Genomic DNA, 27608 nt, shown 5'->3' on the forward strand with positions numbered 1-27608 from the left:
AGCTTGGGAGAAAGGTATAGACGATATGACTTCGCTGCAGGATGATCGAGTGTAGGGAAAGAAAAGAAAAGTGGGTATAGAATAAGCCGAAAGTCACCCGAAACAGTCTCTCGCGCTGGCGTGGAGGAACTGCAATAGAGAGGCATAAGAACAGTCTTACAGCTATGGGACTAGCTGTCTACTAAGAGGGGGGTAGTGTAACGATGTTACAACTTCGCCATGTATCGGACCAATCCCAGAGCCGGATCGGAGGTAGTACTCGCCGCCCTCTTCATCAACCACTCGTTGTGAGGTCGGATCCGATTCGGATCCGACTAAGATAAGTATATAAGGAGACACTCCCTGTAGCTAGCTCTGTAGACTTTTGATATCCTTTCGTACAAGGCCTATAGGTGTCTATTCGAATTAAGGCTCGTTTGATGTCCCACGCACTCCCATATGCCTCTGAGTGACACTACCGCCGATACTGATCCGAGTAGTCTTGCCTGCGCCGTTACATAGTCGACGTAGCGATAGTCGTGGTTTCTGTAAACAGTAACCAAGAGGCAACACGACCAAATAGACATGAATACAGCGCCGTGAGTTTTGACAGATCGAACGGGATCTCTAATTCTCAGTTTCCAATGGCCGTGTGTATCAGAATGGTGAAAATGAATATATTATATTCGCGAAAGATTGATATTCACGGACTTGAAAGATCAAATAGAGCTCACATGATGTTATCGATATCCTAGCTTGGCACTGCCGCACAGCTGGAACACGACATGTTACCCTTCCGCACTCTACCTAAAGGCTTTGAAAAGCGAGAGGGTAAATCATCAATAACGAAGAATCTATTCTTCCAGCGTTCCAGATGGCCAAGGGCAAAGCCGTGAAATTTGTTCCCCCCAACTATATATACGTAAGAAAGATTACCAGTATAACAGCAGCAATGCAGATGGGCGATTGCGGGGAACGCGAGGTTCGTACGCGACATGGTGCAGGGATCACAATGCCTCCACCAAAAGTTCCGACTTTGCAGAGGTGGGACGGACAGCGCAATTCCACCCTCCAGATGCTGCGACAATGAGAGCTTTTCGACACTCGCTCACAGAGTGTACAGCCAACCCAACAAAATCGCTCCGCCCAGCCGTGTTGTCATCCTGCAGAAATTACGCCCAACCCGCATTCGCCCCCAAGCCTACAATCGACATTAAGCACATCAGACAGAACCCAGGCCTCTACGAGCAGAATTGTATAGATCGCAACTATGGTGCGCATAGCAAATCACCATGGCGCATCATAGAACTACACGACCAGTGGCTTGCCCTGCAGCAGAGCAGTCGTAACTTGCGGGAGCGCAACAACCAGCTGCGAGCCAAACTTGCAAGGGCAGCGGTGCAGGCCAAGAACGGCGATGGGCAGTCTGCTGCCTTGCAGAAAGGAACAATTGCGGATGCAAAAGCTCTCAAAGAGGAATTGAGCTCTATTGAAGCCCAGGAAACGCAGATACAGGATGAGATTGAAGCTCTGGCGCAGGACCTTCCTAACTTGAGCAGTACACACACTCCAGTCGGCGCCGATTTTGAAGTAGTCGGATACATCAATGCACAATCTGAGAGCGAGCCGCTACAATCCCAGTCTCGAAAGTCACACGTAGACATTGGACAAGAACTGGGCATCCTCGACTTCACGGGCTCGTCGCAAACGTCAGGATGGGGCTGGTACTTTCTTGTGGGAGATGGAGCAATGCTGGAACAGGCCCTGGTACAATATGCTCTGAGCGTCGCGCGGAACAAAGGGTGGAAAGCAGTGGCACCTCCTTCAATTGTCTACTCGCACATTGCAGCCGCATGCGGGTTCCAGCCGCGGGACCAGAACGGAGAGCAGCAGATCTATGCCATTGAGCAGTCTGAAAAAGACAAAGCAAAGCCCCAGTTAGCCCTTGCTGGCACGGCCGAGATACCGCTCGCGGGCATGTATGCAAACCACAAGTTCGAACAGGCAGAGCTACCGCTCAAGACGGTGGGCGTCAGTAGATGCTATCGCGCTGAAGCGGGGGCAAGAGGCGCCAACACCAAAGGCTTGTACCGCGTTCACGAGTTTACAAAGGTTGAAATGTTTGCTTGGACACTACCTGACCACGCGGGCGAAGACTACTTTGCTGCCCAGCCAGCATCCAGTTCCGAAGCAGTCTTTGACGAAATGCTGACGATACAGAAGGAGATATTGGAAGCGCTGGGGCTGCAATGTCGCATCTTAGAGATGCCGACTACAGATCTCGGGGCGAGTGCTACGAGGAAGCTGGACATTGAAGCCTTCTTCCCCTCACGACGAGAAAAGGACCAAGGCTGGGGTGAGGTGACGTCAACTTCAATGTGCACGGATTACCAGAGCCGTCGGCTGCAAACGCGAGTGCGCGTCAAGGGCAAGCTGGAGTTTCCCTACACGGTCAACGGAACTGCCCTTGCTGTGCCACGGGTGCTCGCAGCGATCCTGGAGAACCACTGGAACGAACAGGAGCGCACTGTGACGATACCAGAGGTGCTGCGACCCTTTATGGGCGGACAGGCAAAGATTGGAGCACAGCCCTAGTGCTGGTAGGTTCCGTTCCCAACTAGTGTCGCAACGTCGTCAGAAGTGCTTCTTGTTGCACCATAGTACGGCTGTATCACTGCATATATACTATCAACTTGACGATTGGATGCCGCCACGACAAGTGCGGAGCATGTTCAAAAGAAGTCTGCTCGAGAGCACGCGAATGGCGGACCCAAGTGCTCATAACCCTGCTACCCCTGCATCCCAATTGTTGAAAGCCCATAGCCTGTAGCCATCCCCCTGCATTTGCCGCGGTATCCCAGCTGGTGACCGTCGAGGCTCACCCAGCGCTTGGCCCGGCTATGGGAGGCGATTGGCGCACAGCCCTCGCAAGCAGCTCTGTGCCAGGGCATGGGCCGAGTGCAAAGCAGAGCAGCCCATGTGAACAGTTGCCACGGCCACCGGCCACAGCGACAGCGGCCGCTGCTGTCTGTCTGAAACAAACCTCACCACTGCCGCTGACCCGCAGCGCTGCCCTTGTCGAGCTGAAAGTCGTTGCTCCTAGCCACCGTCTTGTCTTGGTCTCCCCTGCGCGCCATTGTCCTTGGAGGTGGGGTGGTTTTAGCGGCCCGCCTCTGCTCAGCGCAGCCTCCAGCCTCGCATCAACAAACTACCAGCCTGCCCACCCGCACTCGACCAAGCTGCTGCATCGTTGCATCGTTGCACCGCCGCGTGCAAACAACGCAACCCGCACAGCCGTTGCTGTTGCTGTTGCTGCTGCTGCTGCCGCTGCCGCCTCGCCCGCCTCCACGCCTGCAGTCTGCCTGCGACCAGCCACCTCGGACCCGTCGCAAACCTGCTGGAGCGCAATATTCCGCCAGACCGCACCCCCTTCAACCGTTCCCCAGCCAGCACCCTCACAGCCCGCGACCCCGTCCGCAGCAAAACACCACCAGTCGCGGCGCATGGTTTCCTATCCAGACTCTGCGAGTGCCGAGCGCTCGTTGCCCATACGGCGCCCGTCCTCTGTCGCATCGCATTCCTCTCGCGCGTCAACTGTCCGCAGACATCGCCAGACCCGGTCCAATTTCGGGGGCTCGTCGCTTGTGTCGCAAAATGAGTTTCCCATCTTCACCCACACCGGCGACGTTGAAATCATCATCAGCAATGGACGCAAGGAACAGCGCTATCTGTTGCACAAGCTGATCCTCACCCAGTGCTCTGGTTTCTTTGAGGCTGGCACGAGCGATGAGTGGGCCACTGCCGGAGACGTGACCAACGCAGGCCCGACAAACGGCACCACCCTGGCCAGAATACCCTCTGGTTCGCGACCAGAGCAAAAGAGGAAATGGAGGTATGAGCTCGATTGGGGAAATGGCGACGATGACGTGCCTATGCTGGTCCAAAAGGTACCTTGTCTCCCATAGACGCGCGTACAAGCACCCGCTGACATGTTCCAGAAGAACCAACCCTCCACCATGTTTGGCGGCGACCCAAGCACATCCACACAGCCACCACCAGCACGAAACAATAAGCCGGCGCCCCCGCAATCAGGATTCTTCCGCAGCGTAGCCAACTTTTCCACCGTCAACGTGCCCTCCGCACCTCCTGAGCTCGATCCCGACGATGACACTTTCCGAGACTATGACAACCTGTTCCGCATCTTCTACAACTACCCTCCCTCGCTCGACACCATCAACATTGCCACTGCCTATGTCGAGTGCAAATCCCTCTTGCAGCTAGCCGATATGTACGATGCACTCGGTGTAATTGGACCGCGCGTCGATCACCACCTCCTCCGCTTCCAGGGCCGCTTGTGGAAACAGATAGCAAAATACCCACCCAGCTATCTAAAACTGGGCTACATGGCGCGGAGCAAGGCAATTTTCGCAGAGGCCATGGTCCACGTGGTCGGACAGTGGCCGCAGGGCATCAACCAATTGCGTGGCCAAATTGCCGAGCCAGTCATTGAACTGATCGAAGACAAAGTCGACGAAATGGATGAACTCAAAGCAAAGATCGAAGTCAAGCTCTTCCGTCTCTCCCTCACAACCAGCCGCGGCGAGCGCGTCAGCCCCTCGAGCAACTGGCTCGACTGGATCGCCGTATCCCTCTTCCGGCAATGGCTCGCAGAAAACACAACCCCACCTCCAGCTCCCATCCTCAAATCTCCGCGCCCCCAAGGTCCCCGAGGTGAATCCGCCCCCCTGCCTCCACCCCCAATCTTCAACACAGGCCGCATCTTCCGGCTCCTCGGCCAAGCAGGCTCCAGCTACCTCAACCACGACGAATGCAAGCGCTTTCTTCGTCTCAACCCCGAACACTACAATCGTGACAACTTGAAGCGACTTGAGCGCCGTATTGATGAGATTAAGAATAAAGCAAAGGATATAGTTAAGCCACTTATGCGGAATTTTCTCGAACTGGATCTCAGGGAGGGTGGGCTGCCGTATCTTACTTGTACGAGGATTGATCCGCAGGATTTTCCGTGGGATGAGATTTGAAATGCTGAGAATGCGGACTGAGGAATGAGGATGAGAAGAAGAGGGGCACGATGACTTTTTGACGCCCTTTTTTTCTGAGATTTTTTGGAATATTTTGCGGGAGTGTGTTGTGTTTTTTTTGGTCGCCTGATACCCCCCTTTTTTGGAAATGAGTTTGGTTCCTTCGTTTTTTTTTCCTTGGTAATGTAGGAATCTTTTACCCAGCCTCCCCCACCTTTTCTTTCCACGACGACGTTTTTTTTCTTTTTGGTAGTTTGGATTCCCAACTCCCCGGCCGACCGCAATTTTTTCTGCCGCTTATACGAGTGTCATGATGGAATGAAGAGAAGTTCCCCCCTGTTTGCAATCATGCCGAGTCGGAAGTAATTTTTCTTGAAGGGCGTAAAGTTGGGGGTGTGCTGGTCATACCCTCCTTCTCTCCTCTCCCTCTTCTTTCCAGTCTTTCCGTTATTCAGACTCTTATGGAGTAATCCCACTATAGACTCTTTTTCTCTGCATTCGTGCTGTTTGTCTCATCATGGGGTGTGTGTATAAGGATATCTGCAATGGGTAATAGTTCGTTTGTAACTTAGCGAGCCACGTGATCTGACATGTTGGGGGCGTGCTGGTGAATACCATGGTTGTTTTAAGAACGGTTTTGGCCAAGTGCGTGCGGGTTTGGAGGCGAGATGGTGCCGTAGGCGGGGTGAAACGGGGTAGTTTCCGGGTGGCTGGTGGGAACAGTTGGGTAGGCGGTCGAAGCTTAGGAGCTGGTGCCTTGTGTGCCTTAGGAACGGTATTTAGTGAGGTGGATGAGTTGATTCAGGGAATATGGAAGTAGGTACGTACATGTGTATTTGTAGTATTGTATTTCTTGGGTTGCAGTGTTTGTTGCGTTAGGAAGCTGCGGGTCCTAGCTACATGCCATATCTACACATTTACTCCATCATTCACTAATCACTCAAGCATGAAAAAAAACGTTGTTATACCGTCAAATCGATCGCATTGCTTTTCAACATATCGCTATAAAACCCAATAAATGAATGACATCATCATAAGAAGATGCGCCCAGCGCCCGTTCCGATCATAACCAAGCTCTATCTCACTTCAAGTCCCGTCTTGCTACAGACTATCTAAGCTGGCTTGCCTTGAAGAGCCTGGTGGATAGTGAAGCCATCAGCGATAGCGCCGATGCCTCCAGCAACTCCCTCAGCGATTTTGCCAAAGACGTGGCCCTTTCCACGGTTCTGGGGATCACGCTTGGCCTTCTGACGCGGGAGGAGTCTCGTGAGGTGGCCGGGCCTAGCAATAGGGTCGATAATGATACCTGCGTCGAAACCGAAGCCAGCATCAATTTGGGGGTCACGCTTAGCCTTCTGACCAGGGATCAACTTCTTGAGTCCACCAGTGATAGTAGAAGGATCAATGGTGACACCTGCGTCAAAACCGAAGCCAGCATCAATTTGGGGGTCACGCTTAGCCTTCTGACCAGGGATCAACTTCTTGAGTCCACCAGTAATAGTAGAAGGATCGATGGTGACACCTGCGTCAAAACCGAAGCCAGCATCGATGACCTGGGGATCGCGCTTCTCCTTCTGGCCGGGGATGAATTGCTTAACGTTCTCGGCGATAGTAGAAGGATCGATAGTAACACCTGCGTCAAAACCGAAGCCAGCATCGATGACTTGAGGATCGCGCTTCTCCTTCTGACCAGGGATTAACTTCTTAAGTCCACCGGTGATAGTAGAAGGATCGATAGTAACACCTGCGTCAAAACCGAAGCCAGCATCGATGACCTGGGGATCACGCTTCTGGGCTCCGAACGCTGGAAGGACCTCGCCATCAAGACTAGGAATAGGATCCCACCCAAGGCGAATACCTTCATCACCGATGATTGCTCTATGATCTCTCTTCTCTTTACGAAAGCCGGCTTGTTTCTTCCTCTCTAGCATTTCTTCGGCAGTTGGGCCGATCAAAATGCCGATAGAGCCCACGCCACCGTCATTACCAAAAAGGCGCCGAGAGTCTCTTTTGATAGCTCGTGCGTTGACACCGGTACGGGGAACGGCGCTGGAGCCGCGATTGATCTGTTCGGCAAGTTCTGGGCTAATGCAGGGTATTGCAATGGATGGTCCGCCACTATTGTTACAGACAGTAAAAGGGCGAGGCGGATGGTCTCTCTTCCCAACTGAAGGGATAGTAAATTCATCTTCGGCAAGTTCGCTTCTGATGCTGTTAGTACAACGCCTCGTGTGGTTTTCAGTAGAAAGACTTACAGCTGAGGCTGAGCTCGAGAATTCTCAAGGGTTGTCCGAGGTTTATCAGCTGGAGGCTCGGGAGTGCCTTCCGGGCGAACAACGGGCACAGCATTCACAGTCATGCCAGCAGTAAATGCCAGAATGGCTGCAATGGTAGAAGGATGCATGTTGAAAGTTGTTGGAAAGAGCTGGAAGAAGTGGGAATGGAAGGTTTGGGAAAAGAAAGACCGGCTTGGAGTGTTGAATTGAAGATGAAAGTGAGTGATCTTCAACCTGCGAGACCGATGGAATGGAAGTGATGGTGGGATCGGATGCTGATGATGCGATGATTTCCAACTGGTGTGCAACACCTCATCTTTATACATTCTGAACGATGCATATTGGGAGCGAAACATCAGACGACGCAAGATGCCAAGTGAATGCCATAGTCTCGACGAAAGAGCTACCAAGCCAGCAGCATAAACACCAGAAACATCTGAAATCTCTTAGCATCATACACAAGCTCCTGTATGACCAGCATCGCTCTTCGCCAGGCACTTGCAAACCTCAGACGATGACAGACCCGTGACAGCATTCGAGAACGACTTGGCTTGACATGCGTGTATACACTGCTTACCTTAGCATTAACGTTAGTTGTCTAGCATTGGTCGCGCACGGCCTCTGCTGGCTTTAAGCGGCGATACTGTGACACGCAGCCGCTAGCAGCTAGCCAGACGACAACACGTGCAAGCATAAAGTCGTTCTGTCGCAAAGAAAACTAGCACCTATAGCCATCACAGGTTTCGTAGTTCTATAACAAGCCTGTGCGCTGATCTTGGCTTTAGGCTCGGCACTCTATTTTGAACCCCCAAACCTGTCTATGCGCGTTACAACATGCCTTAACCAGATCGTTGGTTTCAAACTAGTATACCTAGATGGTTGTTTTGCTGTATTTAGTATGATACTAGTCAAAATGTGGGCTATATGCTTACGGTGTTATGGCATTGGCATTGTTGTTTATTCTTACCCCACAGCTTTACTCTGTTTTGAATCAACAGCCGACGATGCGATCAACAGCCGATGTTGCGTGTGAATGGATGCAGGGCCAATCTATTCTGTGTAGGTGACTGGGAAGAGGCCTGGAGAAGGCCTATCTGTCCACTTTGTCATGTGATGCCTACGACGCAGTTTCATCAACACCAGGCAAGTTCAGTCTATGCGGTACTGACTTGAAGAAAAATGCTGGTATTAATCGAATCATGTCTATAACGTATGATGATGTCTATGATGTATATTTATTGGAGGTGCTGTCATGCTTTTTTTTTTCTTCCTTCATCCTCTTCACAGTTCAATTCATTCAACTGCTGTGCGGTCATACCTTCTTAGCCTACTACCCACATCTTTTCTTCGGACATTTTTTCGCTAAAATGCACGCTTTTTACTTTACGATTATGTTGGCTGGCCTTCAGAAGTACGCACAGGCTGCGACTGTGGGAGATCTTGCGGTGGAATTCAATGCTGCAGCTCTCAGCCTCAAGGATGGCATTGTAGCAGAGGGTAAGTTGGCATATTGCCTTTGTGTGTATGAAAGAAAGATGCTAATTTGTTCACTTTGTAGCCGCTCCAGACAATGGTGTAGCTGTCAGAATCGGCACTCAAGAGAAGATGCCCGGCACTTACACGCTCGTCATATCTAAAAACGGCACCAAATGCGACTCACCCTCGTCCATGTGCATTATGCAGCCAGGCCTTATCTCCTCGTCTCTACAAACCATGGTGGATGGCAAGATGGTGTTTGAGCTTGTAGATCCAAACAAGCCCGCCGCCCAAGCACCCTCTGTCGCCAAGCTATCCGTGGAGAAGCTTCCCTTGATGCAAGGCTCCACGCAAGTCCTTCTCAACACAACCGACGGCCAGCCCGAGAATGTCGCAGACTTGCTCACAGGGTCGTGGTCGAACACACACACGGTCGCCCGCAAAGTTCTCAGCGCATCAAAAACCCAAAGCACGTCTGGGGGACTGCTGGATTGGTTTACTATTCCTAGCAAGACTGTCGAGGCCAGGTCGCGCAGGACAAGGAGGCCAAAGAAGCCTGCTAGGAATATTACCTTCGACTTTCTCAACAACGATAACAAGGACGAGGAAGAGAAAAACTACGGAGTTATGCTCCAGACATCGTCTTTTGGATGGGCTGCTGCTTTCCTCGCGGTGTTGGTGATTGTATAATTAGCACTGGTGGCGTCATGACTATAGCATAGTGTTATATCACTTGGCAGGCCCCGTGTGTAAGCGCTAGACTGCTTTTACGAATTCTTCTTCTACCTATTGCCTGTGCTTGGATCAGGACAACAAGGATGCATTTTTGGTGTTGGGTTTGCGCGGAGGAAAGAGAGGTTGCGTTGGAAGGGGAGTTTGTAGGTGTGTGTGCGTGTGCTTGGGTCCAAGACTTTCTGTAACGTACTTACGTAGACGAAAAAGACAACTTTGCGACTTTGCGCTCCCCTTGTCATCTCTTTGTCTTCTTAGTTCAATGTCAATCACTGCGATCTTATCAAGCAATGCCACTCGGACACTTGCAAAGCCACTCGGAGCCACTTGGATTCGTAGAATTCTCCGTTATGGGTTGCTTCTTCTCGCCTCTCCAATCACGCTAGGCTCACCTCAAACCCCCATGCGATGTACATCCTGATTCTATTCTTAGTCCGAAGATTCCCATCCTGCCTGTACCGATGAACCTAATAATCCGTGTGTTCTTTGGCCTTCACCCACGTGCGTGTCGATCACCCACAACCGCAACCCAATCAATTGTATCCAATTTCCACATATAGTAGCCAACCTATCTTTACTTTTTGGGTGTACCCACAAAAATTAAAGCTTAGCAGCCACAACACCCACCCTCCTTCGTACTACTTCCTAATCAGGCAAGACACAGAGCGCGCCATCCTGTCATCTCCGAAGAAAAAGCAAAAATTTACCCCGCGAACAACAACATCCATCGTCGTAGGAAGCGAGAAAACCTTGCAGTCGATCCTCTTTCCTGCACAATCCCTCACAAATAACCGGCTCCTGCAGCCGAGCCACACGGAAAATTTTTGTAGGGATTTAAGGTTGTTGTGTATGATCTTCGCCATGGGGGTGGGGGTGGGCGGTTTGCTTAGCACGTATACGCATGGAACACGGAAAGCAAAAAACCGTGCATATTCTGCGGTGGAAAAATAAAGAGATGGTTAGGGTGGGGGGAACTGTGAACACCACAGATGGAGTTGGAAGATTACTGGGGGATGGAGAGTGTGGGTATGGTGAAGAAGAAGATTGTATAAGAAGAGTCTTGATTGCCAATGGAAATATTGCTCATCATCAACACATCCTCATCACCAACTATCCAACTGTCTACAAAACACTTTCGTTAAACTCTTCAACTCCTTCCACTCGCTTCCAAACAACCAAACCAAATCACTAAATCCAAAAATGCGTTTCACACTCATCACTCTAACCTCCCTGCTCGCCCTCAGCAGCGCAATCGCCCTCCCTCAACCTCAACTCGGCGGCGGTCTCCTCGGCGGTGGCGAAGGAGGTGAGGGAGGTGAAGGCGGCGAGGGCGGAGAAGGTGGTCCAGGTGGTCAGCAAGGCGGCGAAGGAGGCCCATATGGTCAGCAAGGCGGTGGCCAGCAAGGCGGTGGCGAGCAAGGAGGCCAGCAAGGAGGTCAAGGCCAACACGGTGGACAAGGCCAACACAGCCAACATGGCCACGGCCACGGCCAAGGCGGCGGCCTCTGCGGTTCCTCTTCTCCCCTCTGCTGCCAGACTGGATTGCTAGGTGTGTCGAACTGTGCAAGTGGTAAGCTTTTCTCCCTTTCTTCCTTTTCCCTACCAACTCTACACTCGGAAACCCTCAGATACAAATATGCGATACTAACACGAACACAGCCGGTGCCGTTGCCACACCCGACGCCTTCAATGCCCAATGCGCCCAAAACGGTCTGTCGGCTCAATGCTGCATTTTGCCTCTCGGTGGACTCGGTAACCTCGGCGGTGATGGGTTGGTTTGCACGGCGCTTTTGCTGCTTGGGCTTGGGGTGATCTAGATGAGGCTTTCTTCTTCTGTCGAGTTGAAATCGAGGGGAAAGCGCAGGTAAAGATAATACGCCGGGGGGACTTGTACACTAATATTTTTCCTCTTCTTCTTTTTCTTTCACTTTTACTTTGGGGGATTTTCTTTGGGATGGGGGGATTGGGTATGTATATGGAATGGGAGAATAGTAATAGGGGTTTGGACCCGGGGTAATCATGGGGTATACAAATATCATATATATTTTCTGGGATTTTGATTAGTAGTGTGCTTGGTAGAAAGTGACGTGGTGTTTGATGACTTAGTCTTCATAGCCAACCCATCTCCAAATAATCTAGTTTAGATGTTTTTCTCAAACATTTCATCACTCATGTCGCAAAGTAAACATGCACAAAATCTTGGTATACATGTACCATGTTGATTCTTGACGTACGATGCATCCACCAAACTCTCAAAGAATATTTATGTATGACGCCGAGCACGCCATGAACCAGTAAATTCGCCCTAACCAAAGATACATCCACCGCGCTTATGCTTGTTTGTCATGATTAAGTTTTGCCAGCCCAAGTTGCACCACTGCGCTTCATTCAAACTCCAAGCTATCCCTTACACACTTTCTTACGCGCTTCTTAAACTCGGGTGTGTTGTCTCGCCACAGGCTGGCAGCCTCGACGTTCGCAGGCGACTCGTCGTTGGGGCTGGAGAGCATGGATATGACGGAGAGAAGAATGGTTTCGGGGGTTTGGACGGGTGACCAGCGCTCAGCGGCGGATTCATAACCGTATTTGTCTTCTTCTGGGGGGTGCAGGATCGAAATACAGACATCTCCGTTCGGATAGACTGTGGTGTAGGTTGGTTAAAAAAGCAGAGGAGAAGATGTATGGGAAACTCACTGTTGGGGTGGAAGATGGGGGTCTCGAAGCGCATCTTAGGTGGCAGCAGAGGATATTCGGTGGGGAAAGTGAGACGGGCGCGGAAGAAACCTCCTGTGTGGTGTGTGAGCATGTGGTCGCATTGAAGGTATAGTAGTAGTCGCACCTCCATAAAACTTTGTGTCGTCGTCAATCATCAGCATTACCTCCCACTCAAACACGTTGTTGTCGACTAATCCGCAGCTGATGCCCGATATGCTCTTGTCGTTTTGCATCTGCTTGAGCTGGCGAGACAACAGGCCTGCTGCTGCCGACGACGAAGCCATGGCGAGTAGTGGTTGTGTACAGGCGTGTGGGGTGCAAAGGCGAGGCAGGGTAGGGCCAAAGGACAGTGGGCGCAAACGGAAAAGATTGAGTTGGGAGAGAGCAGAAACGGCGTAGATGACGTGCAGTAGAAACCAAGCCAAGAGCGGTAGTCGCCAGCAGATGGAGCTTGGGAGAGGGTCCAGAGGCGCGTTTAGGCGCAGGGTGTGGTGTGGAGATGCGTTGCGGTGGGTACCCGACTACGATGGCGGGGCAATAGAGGCAGAAGTCAGATTGCCGGCAGGTGAGCAGAAGGGCATTTGGCGTGGACAATTAGTCTGGGCAATCAGTAATATATATGCCTTATCAGCGACCGCCATGGTAACTCATCTGTCTCTCTGCCCGTCAGACTCTTGGGCTGGCCGACCTGGCGATGGCAGGCCTATGAAGAATAAAGGCTGCTGTCATGACCGACTGACCCCCAATCGCCGCGTTGCATGTGGCGACATGCGCCAAGCCGAATCGCCCATAGCAAGGCTCCCTTACGGTATCGAGGCTTTCCCTTTTGCGTCTGCGGTGCATGTCAAACGCGCTCACCGTCGCTGTTTGTTCTCGGGGGCGTGAAGATGCGCTGTATTGGGCACTCGACATTCAATTGACACGACATTTCGCGGACCTCGGCTTGAAACTCGATAAGCCTCCCATAGCGCCATTGCACAAAAGCAGCTCAGTGGCTGCATCACACATGCCTTTGCCCATGTCCATGTATTGGTTTCATATTACCTCTGCCCATTTCCTACATACAGTACATTCCTCAACGCCGTCCAAACCATTGCATCCATGCCATTACCAAAGGGCTGTGTGTCTAGGGTATCGATTCCATCCAAAGTGACGCAGAGTGATATTACAAGAGCAGAGAAGAAGAAATGTGTGTCGTCGCATCATACAAGCCGGCCTCACCCAAACATCTTGACAAACCCCCAGAGACCGGCGCCGCAGAGCACAGGGATGGTCAGGTTGTCGTCCCACCCAAAAACGTCTATGGCTTCACTGGCACTGGCAATGATGCCGGCTGCCAGGGACATGACACCCAAAGCCACGTGGCCCGTAATCGAAGCCTGGCTTACAGACAGGTTGAGTCGTTCTCGTGCTTGCAGGGGTAGCATGAGGGCACCCTGAAATGCGAATGTATGCTCGCCGTGGTTGTACTCTGAGAACGTGGGACCGAGCCAGCCCCACCAGACCGCGGCTGTAATGACACCAGTCACACATGCTGCGATGGATCCCGCCAGACTCTTGCCCTTCCTCACCCTCGGCGTCAGATGGCCCCACAGTCTGCCAAAAGTCGAAGCTGCAGTGTCGCACCAGCTCAGGAGCAAGATGCTCATCACTGCAATGTCCTTTGGACAGAAGCGCATTACGATCCATGCGCCGAGAAGGTATGAGATGACACCGTTGTATCCATCTACTTCAGATTCTCGCATCAACGCGCCTAGGAAGCGGATGTAGAGGCGGTTCACTTGCCAGTAGCGGTGGCGGATGACGTCAGTCAGGGCAATAGGAACCAGCAATGTGAGGAGCACATTGTGGATTTGCGACGTTTGCGTGCCGGTACAATAAAGGAAGATGGTCAGGAAGCCGATAGAAACGTGAAGAATCTTGCGGGGTATCTCATGCCGATGGATCTATGGCCGTTAGGAGGGGGTCTGAAAAAAAGTGGCATGTGAAACTCACAAATGATCGCCATTTCTGGTGGATAGGAATAAGGCCCAGAGGACTCGGGCTTCGGCTCATCTCTCTCCAGTAGTTTTTGTTGGCTGCTGCCGGCGATAAATGACCATTTGCTGTGTCGCCAGGCAACGAGAGTTCCTTCTTGCTGACTCCATTCATCTGTCGTCGGCTCGCCAGGGCACTCATTCGCCGCTTTCCTGCCATTTTTGCAACCGCCGGACTCCGGCTTCGAGTTCGCGCCCTCTGGTCAGGGTCGGAGCCAGACAAGTCTTCATCGATTGGTGGTGGTGACGTAACCCGTTGTTTGCGTGTTGCTGAGCGCGTTACGGGCCCAAAGTAGCCATCTCTTGTACTGCCAGCCTCCGAGGGCGTAGGCGAAGGCGATATCACGCGCGGCGTGTGGGGGACTTGATACTGGCGCGACGATTCCATGGCGACACGCCAGCAGACAGGAAAATAAGGAAAAGTAGGAGTGCGGATGACGCCGGAGAGGGTAGAGCGGGCCGTGGAACAGAGCAAAGCGAGGTGGACAAGCAAGGAACGCGGGCCTGAAGATTCCGGGCAGAGGGGACGAGGCTGAGTAGGCGTGTCACAGCTGTCACGCGGGAGGGTGGCCTTTAGTACGCCGGTCTCGCCATTGATGTCAGATTTGGCTATCACATCACACTCACAGCCCGTGGATTCGTCCGGGCAGCCCCCATGGCCCAAGGCGACGGGAGAGGCCACAATTTTTGTCGGCGACAACAGCGGCCGTCTTAATTACGTGCTTGGGGCGGGTGAGCAGGGGATGCGAGGGACCAACGGCAACAGCGGCGGCGAAGCAGTAATCTTGTGGCATGAAATTAGGAAATTTGGTCTGCAGGGCTACCAACGTAGAAACTGGTTCGCGCATGTGCCAGAGATCAGCGTGGCGTGGTGCCGTCTTGGCGATGGCATTCGGACAATCGCATATGAGCAATCCCGGAATCTCGTAGAATAAAAGATGCTTGTCATAAACTACATACGACAGAGCATATGCAATCTCTCATATTATATCCTATATAACCATCTCTAAAATCTTACATGGTGTTGTGGCATATCGCTTGCGCACGGGTCTCTCTTTTAACAGTGTCATGTTGATGTCTTGAAAATATCAATGTTTTTCCCCCAAGAATCATAGATTAATTGATGCGACGACTAATTGTAGAAATACAAGTTTAAATTTCTCCAGCCTTGCTATGTAGCGACCGATTGAGTGATGTTCCCTGAACACACCTGGCTGGGCTCAACCTTATTATGATTGCCGCCAGCCAGCCTTGTATGGTCCGTGCGCGAATCATAACTTTTTTTGAACCATCATGGCGACTCTGTCAACCACACCAAAAGCCCTTTTTGCAAACCTAAACTCCGCCATGGCGCCTCAGGCGAAGATGGATCGCTCTTTTGGCGCTCTGACCCCAGCCTTATCGGAATGGATTCTTGAGGCGGTCGATTCTATGGGCTTTGTGAAAACCACGCCGGTGCAACACGCAGCCATTCCCATGTTCATGAAGAACTCGGATGTCGTAGTCGAGGCCGTCACCGGAAGTGGAAAAACCCTAGCGTAATGCTCATGCATCTTCATAACACACATATGCTAACGTACCTGTAGCTTTCTTATACCTATTGTCGAGCGGTTGCTGCGACTGGATGCGCCCATAAAGAAGCATCACGTGGGCGCCATAATCATATCACCAACCAGAGAACTCGCGACCCAGATTTACACAGTCCTAGCCTCCCTTCTTAGGTTTCATGGCCCCTCAGCAGCCCTATTGGATCCCGAAGATGAAGATACCGACATGGAAGATGCCGACGCTCCACCCAAGCCAACTTTTCCACCAGGAACCCTGCGAGTTGTTCCTCAGCTGCTCCTAGGTGGCTCAGTTACGCCAGCACAAGATCTCAGCAGATTCTTGAAATCATCGACCAACATTCTTATCGGTACCCCTGGTCGCCTTCTAGAACTTCTCTCCTCACCGCACGTTCACTGCTCACAGTCGTCTTTTGATGCTCTTGTGCTTGACGAAGCCGATCGACTTCTGGATCTTGGCTTCAAAGATGACCTACAGAAGATTCTTTCTCGCCTGCCCAAGCAGCGCCGAACCGGCCTCTTCAGTGCAAGTGTTAGCGAGGCAATCGACCAGCTCATTCGCGTCGGCCTCCGAAATCCAGTCCGTATCGCCGTCAAGGTCAAGGCTCGAGCTGCCAACAGTGCGACAGGCGAGGCTGGCGCAATAGAGGATAAGAGGACACCCGCGAGTTTGCAAATGTCATACCTTGTCATGCCTGCGTCTCACAAACTTCCAGCCATCAAGAAACTCCTGGCGTCCTTGCAGCCACAGCCTCAAAAGTCGATAATGTACTTGGCAACATGTTATTCCGTCGATTATTTCCAGCACGTCCTACCAGAAGTTCTTAAGGGATATACCATTGTGCCCATGCATGGCAAGCACCCCGACAAGGTTCGCCGTAGAAACTTCAATAAGTTTGTTGATAGCATGACGCCAACTATTCTCTTAACCACCGATGTAGCAGCTCGAGGTCTCGACATACCTTCAGTCGATCTAGTCCTGCAACTTGACGCACCAAGCGACCCCAAGACCTTTATCCATCGATGTGGTCGTGCCGGTCGAGCTGGCCGCAAAGGACTGGCTGTAACCTTTCTCAACCCAGGCCGCGAAGAAGACTATGTCGAGTTTCTCCGAGTCCGACAAACACCAATATCACCTCTGACCACCCCGAAAATCGAAATCTCAGACGAAGAAGCACAAGCGACAAGCAGCAAGATAAGAAAAGTAGTCAAATCCGACCGAGCACTATTCGACAAAGCCCAACGCGGCTTCGTCTCCTGGGTTCGCGCATACAGCAAACACACCGCCAGCTCCATCTTCCGCATTCCAGACCTCGATTGGACAGAACAAGGCCACGCATGGGGCCTCCTCAAGCTCCCCAGCATGCCCGAGCTCAAGAAATGGGACGGCGACCGCAGTCTCGGCGTCACCATTGATTTTGCCGCCTACGCATACAAAGACAAGGCCCGCGAGCAACAACGCCAGACCGAGCAGGCCGAATATGAAGCTACCAAGGCTGAGGGCAAGAAGAAGAAATATGTTCCGGAAGATAAGAAGGCGGCGGCTTGGACGCACCAGAAGGATTTGAAGGTGCTAAAGGAGTTAAGGAGGGAGAAGAAGACGGCGAAGCGGGAGCATGAGCGTGTGGCTGCTATGACGGAAGAGGAGCGCAAGGAGGATGAGAGGCTGAAGGGTATGATTGCCCAAGTGAGGAAGAGGGTGGCGGAGAAGGAGGCACAGGATGAGGAAGACGAGTTTGAGGGGTTTAGCGATTGAGGATTTGGAACTGGGGTATATGTTTGGCATTTTGTGGCGTTGGGGAATATTTATTAGTTCTTCATGAACTTTTTCTTTTCACATTATCTAGAGGAGTCTATGTAATTCGCTCAAAATGGGGGCGTAGGGACAAAGTTACCAAAATATCTATTCGCTTTTTGTTTCAAGAATGGAAAACGGCAGTCAACGTGCCACGGTGGAAATTTTCTAGTGAAGACATTCCTTTATTTTCCAAGCCGCAAGCTTGACATGTAAAGAGACGACTCTGTGTACTGTAAATCAAGGATATACGACCCAATAGCACAAAAAACGCCTACGTAGGAAAGAAGGGAAAAAAAAATGCAATCTGTATGAAATCCCTCTACGCCGTTCAAGGAAAAAAACGCCTCCGAATTTTCACGCGTAAAGAAAAACCCTCCCATCTATAGATATATGTACTGTCAATCATCCAATTCGTAATTCATATCCAACGCACAACGCAAAAAGACGCCTAGTACCTCAGCCACTGGAAATCGTCATGTGCGAGGACTAGATTGTGGCCTTCGCCCCAGACTTCACCTTCAGTAGCAAAACGCAAACAACCAATCTGTATCAGTGGGAAAAGACGGTCACACTCATTTGCGTTGAAGGCCTGGAAATGCTTCGACGTCGCACGCAGCGTGTCACGCATGGTATCGTGGAGCTTGCGGGCCTCGGTCTGATCGACACGGAGGCGGCGCGACAGCGCAATAGGATTGTGGCCACTGCCTCCGAGGGCGACAACTTTGGTCGGGGTACGCAGGTTCAGCGTCATAGATTCAGTGTAGAGGACGCTGAAGTGGGGGTCTCCCTGGAAGAGCAAGTTTGCGAGTGTCTTTAAGAAAATGGCAATGTAGTCGAAGAGTTGCTTTGCAAAACAGGTGGGCGAGTGTTCGAGCAAATGCGCCAGCTCATGTTCGTGCGGCACAAACGACTCTCGGGGCCCGTCTCGCAGTGGCTCGCGCGTGCGTAAGTCGACATTAATGCACAACTGGTTAATCGTGGGCGAGAGGGCGGCGAAGTGTATCCACGTCAGAGAAAAGTAAGGGCGCCCATGTGAAAACGTAATATCCAATTCGTATCTCAGCCGCTTCGACGCAACCTGGTGCTGTATTGCTTGCTTGAACTCGCGATACGTCTGCCGGCACACGCGCAAGAGCCCCCGGTAACATCGAAGCGGCAAGTCGTTGCGCACGTAGTGTTCAGACACGACCATTACCCCGCGGAAACAAGGCTCTAGCTCTTCCCCAAGCAGCATCTCGTAAACATGGTTGCGAAGCTCCAGCGGCAGATCCAAAAACCCGGGCATTGCTGTCTCTTTTTTTTTCGTGCGCGCGTGCACGTGTCGCGCGTGGGGAAACAATCAGATGGACTGATAATCTGCCTGCTCTCTCTGACTAGGCGCTTCCCACCCCCCGATTTGAACAACCCTTCAGGGTCCTGGCACGCGCGCGCGGGGGTCCACAGATAGTTGGACAAAAAACTAAGGCCGGCGCAGCAAAGGACGACCTTTGTTGGGACCTTATCTACCGGCGGGTGGGCAACCAAAGAAAAGGAAAGAAAAAGCAAACGAAACAGCAAATAGCAAACGAAGGTTGATGTAGTAAGAGCAACAAATCAACCCGAAACCCAAAAAACATACGGTTTCCAAGATAGTACGTAGGAGAAGGAACAACAGGGCTACGGTGGCAAGAAAGGGACGAAAGCCAGGTTGGGACACCCTTTCCCCTTTTTCTCCCCCAATCGTTTCGTGAGATAACGGTCTAGTGCAAAGGCGCAAGTAAGGTAAGTAGGGGTGGGAAAGATAGAGAAGGGAAATGTCGCCTTGTCCTGATTGCGAGAGTAAGTCCAATCTTGTGAAACCAATCGGTCCGTGCTCGCCACGTGATTGGACCTCGAATCGACCGTTTGCTGATTCTCGCTCCGGATGGAAACGGCTCCGCACGCCCCCCCTAAACTTCGTCATACATAAAATCTCCGCGCCTCAAAGTCTTAAAAAATATGACTTGGAAAGCGCAGAAGTTTACGGCTACTGCCATTGAAAAGAGGAGGGTTTTGGAGAAATGGATGAATACGAGTTGGATCGTGTAGGGACGAATAATCCTGCCCTGTGGCCGCCGACATCCCAAGGCACACCCGTGCAGCGCTCAAAGTCGAGGAATTCACAAGGAACAAACGCACCACCCGGCTCCAACGATGATGTTATACCAGAAGAAGAAGAATATCCATCAAAATACGATGTAAACTATTTCCCACCAGCTCCCTCCACCCAAAAGAATCTCTCTTAGTAACTAACTGATCTTTTTTCTTTGCAATCACTAGGTCGGCTGGCGCCGCATCATCCGCAACTTCTCTCCCTCCTGGTTCTCCGTCACAACGGGCACAGGCGTAGTTTCCCTACTCTTCATTTCCATCCCCTTCCAAGCCCACTGGCTCTACTGGGTCTCCGTCTTCTTCTTCGGACTCAACACCCTCCTCTTCTCCTGCGCCCTGGCCATCTCTGTATTCCGATACGTCGCGTACCCGGAGATCTGGCCGGTCATGATTGCCGACAGTGCCAACTCGCTCTTCCTCGGCACGGTCCCCATGGGCTTTTCCACGCTGATCTCGGCGTGGTGCTCGCTGTGCATCCCGTACTGGGGACCTTGGGCTGTCACGTTTGCGTGGGTGTGCTGGATGATTGATGCGGCGGTGGCGGTGGCGGTTACGATTTCGCTGACGGTGCTGCTGATTTCGGCGTCGAGAAGGCAGGCGCTTGATAAGATTACTGCTGCGCAGCTGCTGCCTATCTCCGCGTCGGTGGTTGCGTCTGGAGCGGGGGCGAGAGTCGCAGAGAACTTGATGAATCCGGAGCATGCGCTTGGGACGATACTGGCGTCATATATCATGTGGGGTATGTCTGTGCCGCTGTCTTTGACGGTCATCGTCATGTATTATACTCGTTTGGCGTTGCATAAACTGCCGCCTCGCGAGATCATCGTGTCGTCTTTTCTGCCGCTTGGTCCGTTGGGGTTGGGTGGTTATGCTATTGTACGCCTTGGATCGACATGTCGTCGTGTCTTTCCGCAGACTGGATCGTTCTCCGATATACCGATTGCAGGAGACGTTTTCTTCGTCATTGGCATATTCACAGCGCTCATCATGTGGTCTTTTGGACTAACGTGGTTGTGTTTTGCCTTAGCATCTATATACAAATCTCGTCCAATCCCGTTCTCCATGGGATGGTGGGGTTTCACGTTTCCTCTGGGAGTTTTCGCACTCAGCACCATCGAACTCGGCCATATCATTCCGAGTATGTTCTTCCGGGTCTTAGGGACGATATTCTCAATCGCTGTAATCATTCTCTGGTGTGTCGTCTTCGTTGGCACAGTCAGAGGCGCATGGACTGGCCATCTATTCTACGCACCATGTTTGAAGAACATACCGAAGAAACAAAACACAGGAACAGATACAGCGGAACAAGAGATTCACGCAAACACAGCATCACGGTAGAGAAAGATGAGGTATCAAAATTACAGATCGTGATCGGAACATCGTAAATTGCTCCACATACAGTCCACAGATTGCATGTGGTGTGATATCTTTTCTATGAGGCACCGGGCCTTTTCCCCGTCTCCATCATCGGATGACAACGTAACCAGCACTGCATCTTGTTGTACAGTTGCGTTCAAAGCAGAATTCTTGCTCACGGGAGGCGTCGATTTTGTCCATCTTCTCAGCCCTGTTACTCTTCTAAGCCTTCCTGGCCTTCTAAGACCTGCGGGTCTTCCGGTTCTGAGCCTGCTGGCCCTGACGTCGGCCTTGAGCGCCGTTCTGAGCAGCGTTCTGAGCGGCATTGTTCTGAGCTCCAGCTTGAGCCCCATTGCAAGCCGCGTTATTCTGAGCAGCGTTGTTGTTCTGAGCAGCGTTGTTGTTCTGAGCAGCGTTGTTGTTCTGAGCAGCGTTGTTCTCAGCAGCATTGTTGTTCTGGGCGGCATTCTGAGCACCGTTCGCAGCTCCAGCTCCAGCTCCAGTTTGGGCTTGGCCTTGACCCCGGCCTTGACCCCGACCTTGACCTTGAGCACCGTTATTCTGAGCACCGTTGTTCTGAGCTCCATTGTTCTGAGCTCCATTGTTCTGGGCTCCATTGTTCTGGGCTCCATTGTTCTGGGCTCCGTTGTTCTGAGCAGCATTATCAGCAGCAGCATTATCAGCAGCAGCATTCTGAGCTCCATTGTTTTGGGCGTTGTTGTTCTGAGCATTATTGTTCTGGGCAGCGTTGTTTTGAGCAGCGTTGTTGTTTTGAGCAGCGTTGTTATTCTGAGCAGCATTGTTATTCTGAGCAGCATTTTGAGCGCCATTGTTCTGAGCTCCGTTGTTCTGGGCTCCAGCTTGAGCGGCACCCTGTGCCTGAGCCGCGCCCTGTGCCTGGGCTGCACCCGCAGTAGCCTGTGCCGAACATTGATCTAGAAAACCATCAGTACAAATCATCTCCTCAACTCCCCGCAGCACTCCAACTTACTCTTCTGCGCTGTGCACTGTGCCACAGAAACAGTTTCATCCCCACCGTTCGCCAAGTTGGCACAAGCATTGAACTGCTGGTCGCAAGATCGCTGTAATGCAGCCGCAGCATTCACAAACGTATCGCCTCCGACGCTAAATGGGCGGTTGGCATTGCCGGAGTTGAGGACGGGAGTAGCCGCTGCGCCGCCTACAGCGCCTGTGAAGGTTTGCAAGTTGTTCTGGCGTGGGGAGATAGCCAGCGCGTTTGTCAGCGCGGCGACGTTGAAGGCGACGATGGCGTTGTTGAACTTCATCTTCGGAGTCCTTTTTTCTTGGTTGAGTTTCTCTATAAGGTCGTGAAGAAGGTAATTGTCTAGTAAAAAGGCGTATTTGTAATTGATAGTAAACGTAGTATGAAGTCGTTGAAACAAAAATGTGCGACTAGCGCTACAGAACGAAGTCGAAATAGGAAGGAAGAAGTACGAAATATACAAGTGAAGACCCGCACACTCTTGATGATGTTCTCTCAAAAAATTAAGACATTAGATTCTCTACACACTATATATACGTACTCGTCATCATCTCCCCCGTCCCGTTGACAACCGCCGCCCGCCTCTCTCACCTTCTGCAAACAGAAATGTGTAGAGTAGGCACCATTTCGGCTTTACCAACCAACATGTCACAGAAGCGACCAAATAGGTAAGACACGGGCGTTTAGCCTTAGGGGCGCGCACCTCAGGCACGCTGAAACCCAACATGTAGTGGAGTCGACACACCAAACGCCTCATTACTTTTTCAACCGAACCATGCCGTCTAAACACCTAAACTACTCAAAGGAAGTTGTAGTAAGCTGCTGTAGACATTTTTCTTATAGGCGTAGGGCTGTTCGGTTTCAAATGTACTCGGACATTAAGGAAGGATGGGGTGTCCTGACTTGTCATGTGTACCCGCCGACCCGTGTTTCGGTTCATTTTTGAGGCATAACATCGCAGCGCCCATGTATTACGTATGTACTGTACAAGCGAGTTTGTCTGCCGTGGGGTTCAAACATGATACAACAGGTGTCGTTCGAGAAAGGCGGTGTTTTCCTTTACATCGGTTGTAGTTTGCGCATCATACTTGGCGACCGTCAGGTTTCTTGCTCCGTCGTCGCCTTAGCGCTTACAAGGCGGCATGAGTTTGCAGCGGCGCTGGTCTCAAAGAGCCTTTCCTTTTTTCATTTTTTCATATGTACGACCGTTGCCTGTCTAGTCTTGCTACCTGCTCCGTGTCGGCTTTGGCAAGCGCGATGACGCCGACGGGCTCGTTAGGACTAACGTCGCCTATACGCACCGGCAAGTCGCGTAGCAAGGCTGCACGTTGCAGGCCGTGGAGCGTAGTTCCTCCTGTTGGTTTCGGAACATATGGATTCAGGATTGTTAGAGAAGAGGCGTAGCCGATGATGTCTGGCGCGATGGTGATGTATTTGAGGACAAGGCCAGTGTACGCCGCCACCAATAGGATGCAGGAGCACACCATGAGCGCTATGAACCACTTCCAGTTCGTCTTGTACGTTGGCTTTGTCTTTGTGACTGTGGATGCTTCCGAAACCACAAATTCTATGTCAGGGATGGCAGGGACGTCAGGCGTTGCAACTCGGAGTATTCCAGTCTCTGCTACAGAATCGGGTAGATTGCCAGCCAGAGAGGCGGTTCCGTACGTCGACTGCCAGTAAGTGTTATATCCGATGGTCAGTCGATCTCCAAAGAGCTGTGGCGACAGCTCATACAGGTTCACATTGCTGTACAGTAAGCCAATGAATCGCGAAGGGTCTTTCATCCATCTTTCCATATTGGTGGAGCCTCGAGCGACTCTGCTTGCCATGTTGTAGTTATCCCATGTTGTAGTTATCCAGCGAAGTCATATGGGAGAGTTGGGTGACGGAGAACATATTGCGCATGGTCTTATCGTATCCTATTGGATAATCATCGTCCAATAACGGAATTTTCCTCATCTTGTGTACAGCGCATGCCCGCCCGGTGCATTGTACTTGCGCCTCAAAATTCTCAAATGTCAGATTGCAAGCGGCTACAGAGAAGAAATAGGGCTTTTGATTGGCGAGCGATACGCTACGGATTGGGCAAGGATAACCGCTGCACCTTGAGGTATCGCATCGTGTTAAGTTTTGGCACACTGGCGTCTTGTTATCGGTATATGAAAGTTGCCATGTGTACATGTTCACGAAGTCTGTCTGATTGTCGTTGGTGCCTTTGTTGCTCGAACAGGTTACATCCCATTGACGGGCTTTGATATTGAAATTGCTGACTCCATCCGTAGGTAGACCGACAACCGGGATGCCTATAAGAGAAGCATATGTGACGTTGTTGCCGGTCGGATTCCAGATGGTTTTCCATTCATCCGAGGTGCTGTTCTCAATGTGCCGGTATAGAGGAAGTTTAACGTTTCCCCTAAAGAAATTCCTGTTAGTCTATTTCGGATGTAAAGCGGTATGTAACATATTCAGTTACCAAAATTACCTACCACAAGTCCATGGGCGTGTCCTTAACCTTGGAACTACTGAGTAGAGCTGCAAGGCAAATGGCGGTGAAGCCACTCCGAGCGCTGTTGATGATGCTAGTGCCAGTCATTATGCTTTTCATTATCTCCGTCAGGCTCAAGTAGTGAATTTGACGAGTCGAGTGGATTTCGCCGGTTTCTTGGTCGAGCAGACGCAGTGCTGATTGGCCTCCGACTGGTGAGAGAAGCCAGATCAGAATCGATGCTATTCCAATGATGGACCACGAACGGAGAGAGATCTGCCGCTCAAGCGCAGAGAAGACAGATTGACAGCCAACTAGCTGCTCAAGACGACCGAGGGTTGTCCCTCGCTGCGCCAGCCAGAGACCAAGATGGCGAAAGAACCTTCCCATCAAGGCTGCGAAGAGAAGAGGAAAGATTGTTGGCGATATGAGCAGCGTCTCTTTCAAACCGGATCCATAGTCCGAAATTTCTGTCCCGTCTAGCCTGGCAGCTATGAGGGCGAGAGCTGTGCCAAATCAACATGATGGGCGTGGACGCGAGAATCAAGTCGAAAAGCATGATGAATCCACGCCACGGCGTCATCAGTGCCAGTTTCTGCGATTGCAAAGGCCACTGCTCTGATATTGATTCACTAGACCAAGTTGCGCCTTTGACACCTTTGGCTTGATCTCCTACTCGACGGTACACTGAACCTGTCACTGAAGGGTCGTTATTGTACGAGCCGGCATCGTACTGCGTTCTCGTTTCGAGATCATCGCTGATTGATATCCGCGAGCCGTCGGTACGGCCAACTGGTTCGTAGGCCATTTTTGCCAGAGTAACTAGACAATGTGGACAACGTGAAGTTTCAAAAGATAGCAAGAGAGGAGGAATGAGAAGTACAGGAGGGAAGTACCCACTACAGGTATCTCGCAAGACAAGAATTGCACAAGGTATACATGTCTAAGGCGTCCAGCCTTGCATACTGTTTTGGCCCCATTCTGTAACATCGCGCAAGGCGAGACCCGCATTTTGCACTATGTTCGCCACGTACTTAAGTACCAGTCTGCGGAAGATTAGCGGGAGCCTTGCAGCGTTTACTTGGCAGCGCGGCACAGTGTGTATTTACTCTACTGATTGGCCTCAAAAAGTTGCACACGCTCCAGTTGTGCAGGCTGCTACGGGCTGCGAAGTATTAAGAGTGGAGATTAGTGTGGTTTGCCTGGCGTTTTTGCCGCCCGGGTACGTAAGTATTAGCGTGCGGCCTAGAAATAGGTCCAGCCAGGATGTGAAGTCTGATCAACGAAACGAGCAGCGCCTACGAATTGTTATCCGACCTTGATCCGAGCAACAGCCTCTGCGGCTCAATTGACTGCATAGCGCGCCATGTTGCGAGCAGCCCACCCTCGATATCTCCGCACGTGTCTCCCTAGGCCAGCATGAGGATTACAGCAATATTATGGGCGGCAAAGGCCCGCACCGCGACTCCCATACCGCGGCGGATGCAGCGGGACCAGGTTAGAAAACTATTAGGCCTCTCGGACAAGCAATGGCCCATATTCCTAGTATGCATATCCCCTTGCCTGGGACGCCTTGTCAAGGTTTCCATGCATCACGTGCCATCGAGGTTCAAGACTAACGGGCGTCCAGCGTGTCTCCCTAGCAGTCTGCCAAGACCATGCAGGCGCCAAACTGAGCGACATCAGTCCGCCTGAAAAAGAGGAAATGATTGGCAGGATAAGATCTGCGCTTCATGAAGAAGGACTTCCGCCCCTCGACGATGAAGCAATCGAATGGCGAATATCAAAATGCCTACCCGAACTGCGAGTAAAGAAGCGAGGTGAGCTTAGCCTCAGCCCCGCAACTCAGCCCCCTAATTCTTGTCCTAACTCTTATCTAGATATAGAACACTGCCACAGCTGGGAGGCAACTACCGAGACAAAATTCCCGCGCCAGCTCTTGCGTGAAGCAGTGCTCGCGCATATCGACAAGATACCCACTAAAAACCTGTGCTACTGGACGCAAATTCCCCAAGATGTGCGTCAAGATGTCGTAGAAGAAGCTAATCGTAGACTGGCTGAGAAGGGAATGCCAGTGGTGGATGAAGCAGCGCTCTTGTATCGATTACGAAAGTATATGAATCATTGGATCAAGAGTGGATGTAAGTTTGACCCTCGATTTACTGCTAGAAACTTTTTGGGCCAAACAACTAACCAAATCACAGTGGTGCAAGATACGAAAGAAAGCAAACGCCGTAATGATAAGACAGGGTAGTCAACACGCTATCGTACCCGCATACACGCGAGCTGGACCTTTTCTATTCCACTCCCTCGCATCCCATCAACTCACCCGTATCAACTCTACATCCCGCTACCGGCGTCAAACTCCCAGCTCCTCTAAACTCCATCACCGTCCTCAGCATCTTTACCCTTTATTTCCACATCACCTCTGTCGGCAATCCCAAACTACTCACCGACCACCCAAACCCCAAAAAAAAATCAACGAAGCAAACTGCCGTAGCCCGCACCCAAAGCACCACCATACCAACATAGTCACCACCACGCATAACAGTACGCCAACAACGCAAAGCACGCATACCACCCAAACTACACCATGCAAACATCTCATGCAGTGCAATCTCACCGCCTTCTTTCTTTGACTCTACATTATACTTTGCTAAGGCCATACGCACAGCGTCCCTCTTCACGCACTGTGTAGAAAGCGGTTGGAAGTAAATGATCGCATGTGAATGGTGCAAGGGCAAACGGGGAAGCGGCAGTGCGTGGTGGCAAGGTGGGGGCTTGTGCGATGGATTGTTAGTCTTGGGGTGGACAGGGAAGGTGGATGTGACTGTGGTTTGACATGTAACATATGAGGGTGTTGAGTCGGTTAGAAAGTAATGAAAGGGAGGGGATGAATTTGGGATTAAGATGGTTGGTTAGTACGTGGAAGTCGGTGCTGTGAGTATTGAGTCTTGCTTTCAGCGTCTATGCGAGCAGGATGAGTTATTCATTGCAAAAGTGGAAGTGAGT

The 27608-nt window shown here is 51.5% G+C and overlaps 14 protein-coding genes across 14 annotated transcripts; 7 read left to right on the plus strand and 7 right to left on the minus strand.

Moving 5' to 3' along the window:
- The first annotated feature begins 925 nt into the window (after positions 1 to 925).
- On the plus strand, positions 926 to 2706 carry COCSADRAFT_33102 (uncharacterized protein). The gene has a single exon (XM_007697263.1). It carries the CDS (start codon positions 1066 to 1068, stop codon positions 2572 to 2574), a length of 1509 nt encoding a protein of 502 aa, XP_007695453.1. The 5' UTR covers positions 926 to 1065; the 3' UTR covers positions 2575 to 2706.
- Positions 2707 to 3482: 776 nt separating this feature from the next.
- COCSADRAFT_80073 (uncharacterized protein) lies at positions 3483 to 5021 on the plus strand (the record flags this gene model as incomplete). The annotated part of the gene is made up of 2 exons (XM_007697634.1): positions 3483 to 3926; positions 3978 to 5021. The coding sequence occupies 2 exons, from the start codon at positions 3483 to 3485 to the stop codon at positions 5019 to 5021; spliced, it is 1488 nt and encodes a 495-aa protein (XP_007695824.1).
- A 1112-nt stretch (positions 5022 to 6133) lies between these two features.
- On the minus strand, positions 6134 to 7651 carry COCSADRAFT_178029 (uncharacterized protein; the record flags this gene model as incomplete). The annotated part of the gene is made up of 2 exons (XM_007697635.1): positions 7277 to 7651; positions 6134 to 7226 (listed from the first exon to the last, which is right to left on the minus strand). The coding sequence occupies exons 1-2, from the start codon at positions 7621 to 7623 to the stop codon at positions 6134 to 6136; spliced, it is 1440 nt and encodes a 479-aa protein (XP_007695825.1). The 5' UTR covers positions 7624 to 7651.
- A 1037-nt stretch (positions 7652 to 8688) lies between these two features.
- Positions 8689 to 9463, plus strand: COCSADRAFT_79140 (uncharacterized protein; the record flags this gene model as incomplete). Its single annotated transcript, XM_007697636.1, has 2 exons — positions 8689 to 8794; positions 8856 to 9463. 2 exons carry the CDS (start codon positions 8689 to 8691, stop codon positions 9461 to 9463), a joined length of 714 nt encoding a protein of 237 aa, XP_007695826.1.
- A 1129-nt stretch (positions 9464 to 10592) lies between these two features.
- On the plus strand, positions 10593 to 11559 carry COCSADRAFT_187153 (uncharacterized protein). Its single transcript, XM_007697637.1, has 2 exons — positions 10593 to 11075; positions 11165 to 11559. Exons 1-2 carry the CDS (start codon positions 10706 to 10708, stop codon positions 11320 to 11322), a joined length of 528 nt encoding a protein of 175 aa, XP_007695827.1. The 5' UTR covers positions 10593 to 10705; the 3' UTR covers positions 11323 to 11559.
- A 135-nt stretch (positions 11560 to 11694) lies between these two features.
- COCSADRAFT_108289 (uncharacterized protein) lies at positions 11695 to 12789 on the minus strand. Its single transcript, XM_007697638.1, has 3 exons — positions 12345 to 12789; positions 12200 to 12292; positions 11695 to 12146 (listed from the first exon to the last, which is right to left on the minus strand). The coding sequence occupies exons 1-3, from the start codon at positions 12502 to 12504 to the stop codon at positions 11890 to 11892; spliced, it is 510 nt and encodes a 169-aa protein (XP_007695828.1). The 5' UTR covers positions 12505 to 12789; the 3' UTR covers positions 11695 to 11889.
- Positions 12790 to 13119: 330 nt separating this feature from the next.
- COCSADRAFT_178032 (uncharacterized protein) lies at positions 13120 to 15050 on the minus strand (the record flags this gene model as incomplete). The annotated part of the gene is made up of 3 exons (XM_007697639.1): positions 13120 to 14166; positions 14216 to 14842; positions 14976 to 15050. The coding sequence occupies 3 exons, from the start codon at positions 15048 to 15050 to the stop codon at positions 13438 to 13440; spliced, it is 1431 nt and encodes a 476-aa protein (XP_007695829.1). The 3' UTR covers positions 13120 to 13437.
- A 526-nt stretch (positions 15051 to 15576) lies between these two features.
- Positions 15577 to 17769, plus strand: COCSADRAFT_33107 (uncharacterized protein). Its single transcript, XM_007697264.1, has 2 exons — positions 15577 to 15794; positions 15843 to 17769. Exons 1-2 carry the CDS (start codon positions 15604 to 15606, stop codon positions 17575 to 17577), a joined length of 1926 nt encoding a protein of 641 aa, XP_007695454.1. The 5' UTR covers positions 15577 to 15603; the 3' UTR covers positions 17578 to 17769.
- Positions 17770 to 18067: 298 nt separating this feature from the next.
- COCSADRAFT_79852 (uncharacterized protein) lies at positions 18068 to 18904 on the minus strand (the record flags this gene model as incomplete). The annotated part of the gene is made up of 1 exon (XM_007697640.1): positions 18068 to 18904. One exon carries the CDS (start codon positions 18902 to 18904, stop codon positions 18068 to 18070), a length of 837 nt encoding a protein of 278 aa, XP_007695830.1.
- Positions 18905 to 19658: 754 nt separating this feature from the next.
- Positions 19659 to 21087, plus strand: COCSADRAFT_79071 (uncharacterized protein; the record flags this gene model as incomplete). The annotated part of the gene is made up of 2 exons (XM_007697641.1): positions 19659 to 19835; positions 19918 to 21087. 2 exons carry the CDS (start codon positions 19659 to 19661, stop codon positions 21085 to 21087), a joined length of 1347 nt encoding a protein of 448 aa, XP_007695831.1.
- A 258-nt stretch (positions 21088 to 21345) lies between these two features.
- Positions 21346 to 22065, minus strand: COCSADRAFT_167412 (uncharacterized protein; the record flags this gene model as incomplete). Its single annotated transcript, XM_007697642.1, has 1 exon — positions 21346 to 22065. One exon carries the CDS (start codon positions 22063 to 22065, stop codon positions 21346 to 21348), a length of 720 nt encoding a protein of 239 aa, XP_007695832.1.
- COCSADRAFT_80819 (uncharacterized protein) lies at positions 22062 to 22391 on the minus strand (the record flags this gene model as incomplete). The annotated part of the gene is made up of 1 exon (XM_007697643.1): positions 22062 to 22391. The coding sequence occupies one exon, from the start codon at positions 22389 to 22391 to the stop codon at positions 22062 to 22064; it is 330 nt and encodes a 109-aa protein (XP_007695833.1).
- A 491-nt stretch (positions 22392 to 22882) lies between these two features.
- On the minus strand, positions 22883 to 25404 carry COCSADRAFT_196144 (uncharacterized protein; the record flags this gene model as incomplete). The annotated part of the gene is made up of 4 exons (XM_007697644.1): positions 22883 to 23929; positions 24006 to 24524; positions 24598 to 25080; positions 25118 to 25404. The coding sequence occupies 4 exons, from the start codon at positions 25402 to 25404 to the stop codon at positions 23302 to 23304; spliced, it is 1917 nt and encodes a 638-aa protein (XP_007695834.1). The 3' UTR covers positions 22883 to 23301.
- A 611-nt stretch (positions 25405 to 26015) lies between these two features.
- On the plus strand, positions 26016 to 26850 carry COCSADRAFT_156608 (uncharacterized protein; the record flags this gene model as incomplete). The annotated part of the gene is made up of 4 exons (XM_007697645.1): positions 26016 to 26141; positions 26227 to 26416; positions 26477 to 26737; positions 26801 to 26850. 4 exons carry the CDS (start codon positions 26016 to 26018, stop codon positions 26848 to 26850), a joined length of 627 nt encoding a protein of 208 aa, XP_007695835.1.
- Positions 26851 to 27608: the final 758 nt, after the last annotated feature.

Source organism: Bipolaris sorokiniana (assembly GCF_000338995.1).
Source record: "Bipolaris sorokiniana ND90Pr unplaced genomic scaffold COCSAscaffold_2, whole genome shotgun sequence".
NCBI classification, from domain to species: Eukaryota; Fungi; Ascomycota; class Dothideomycetes; order Pleosporales; family Pleosporaceae; genus Bipolaris; species Bipolaris sorokiniana.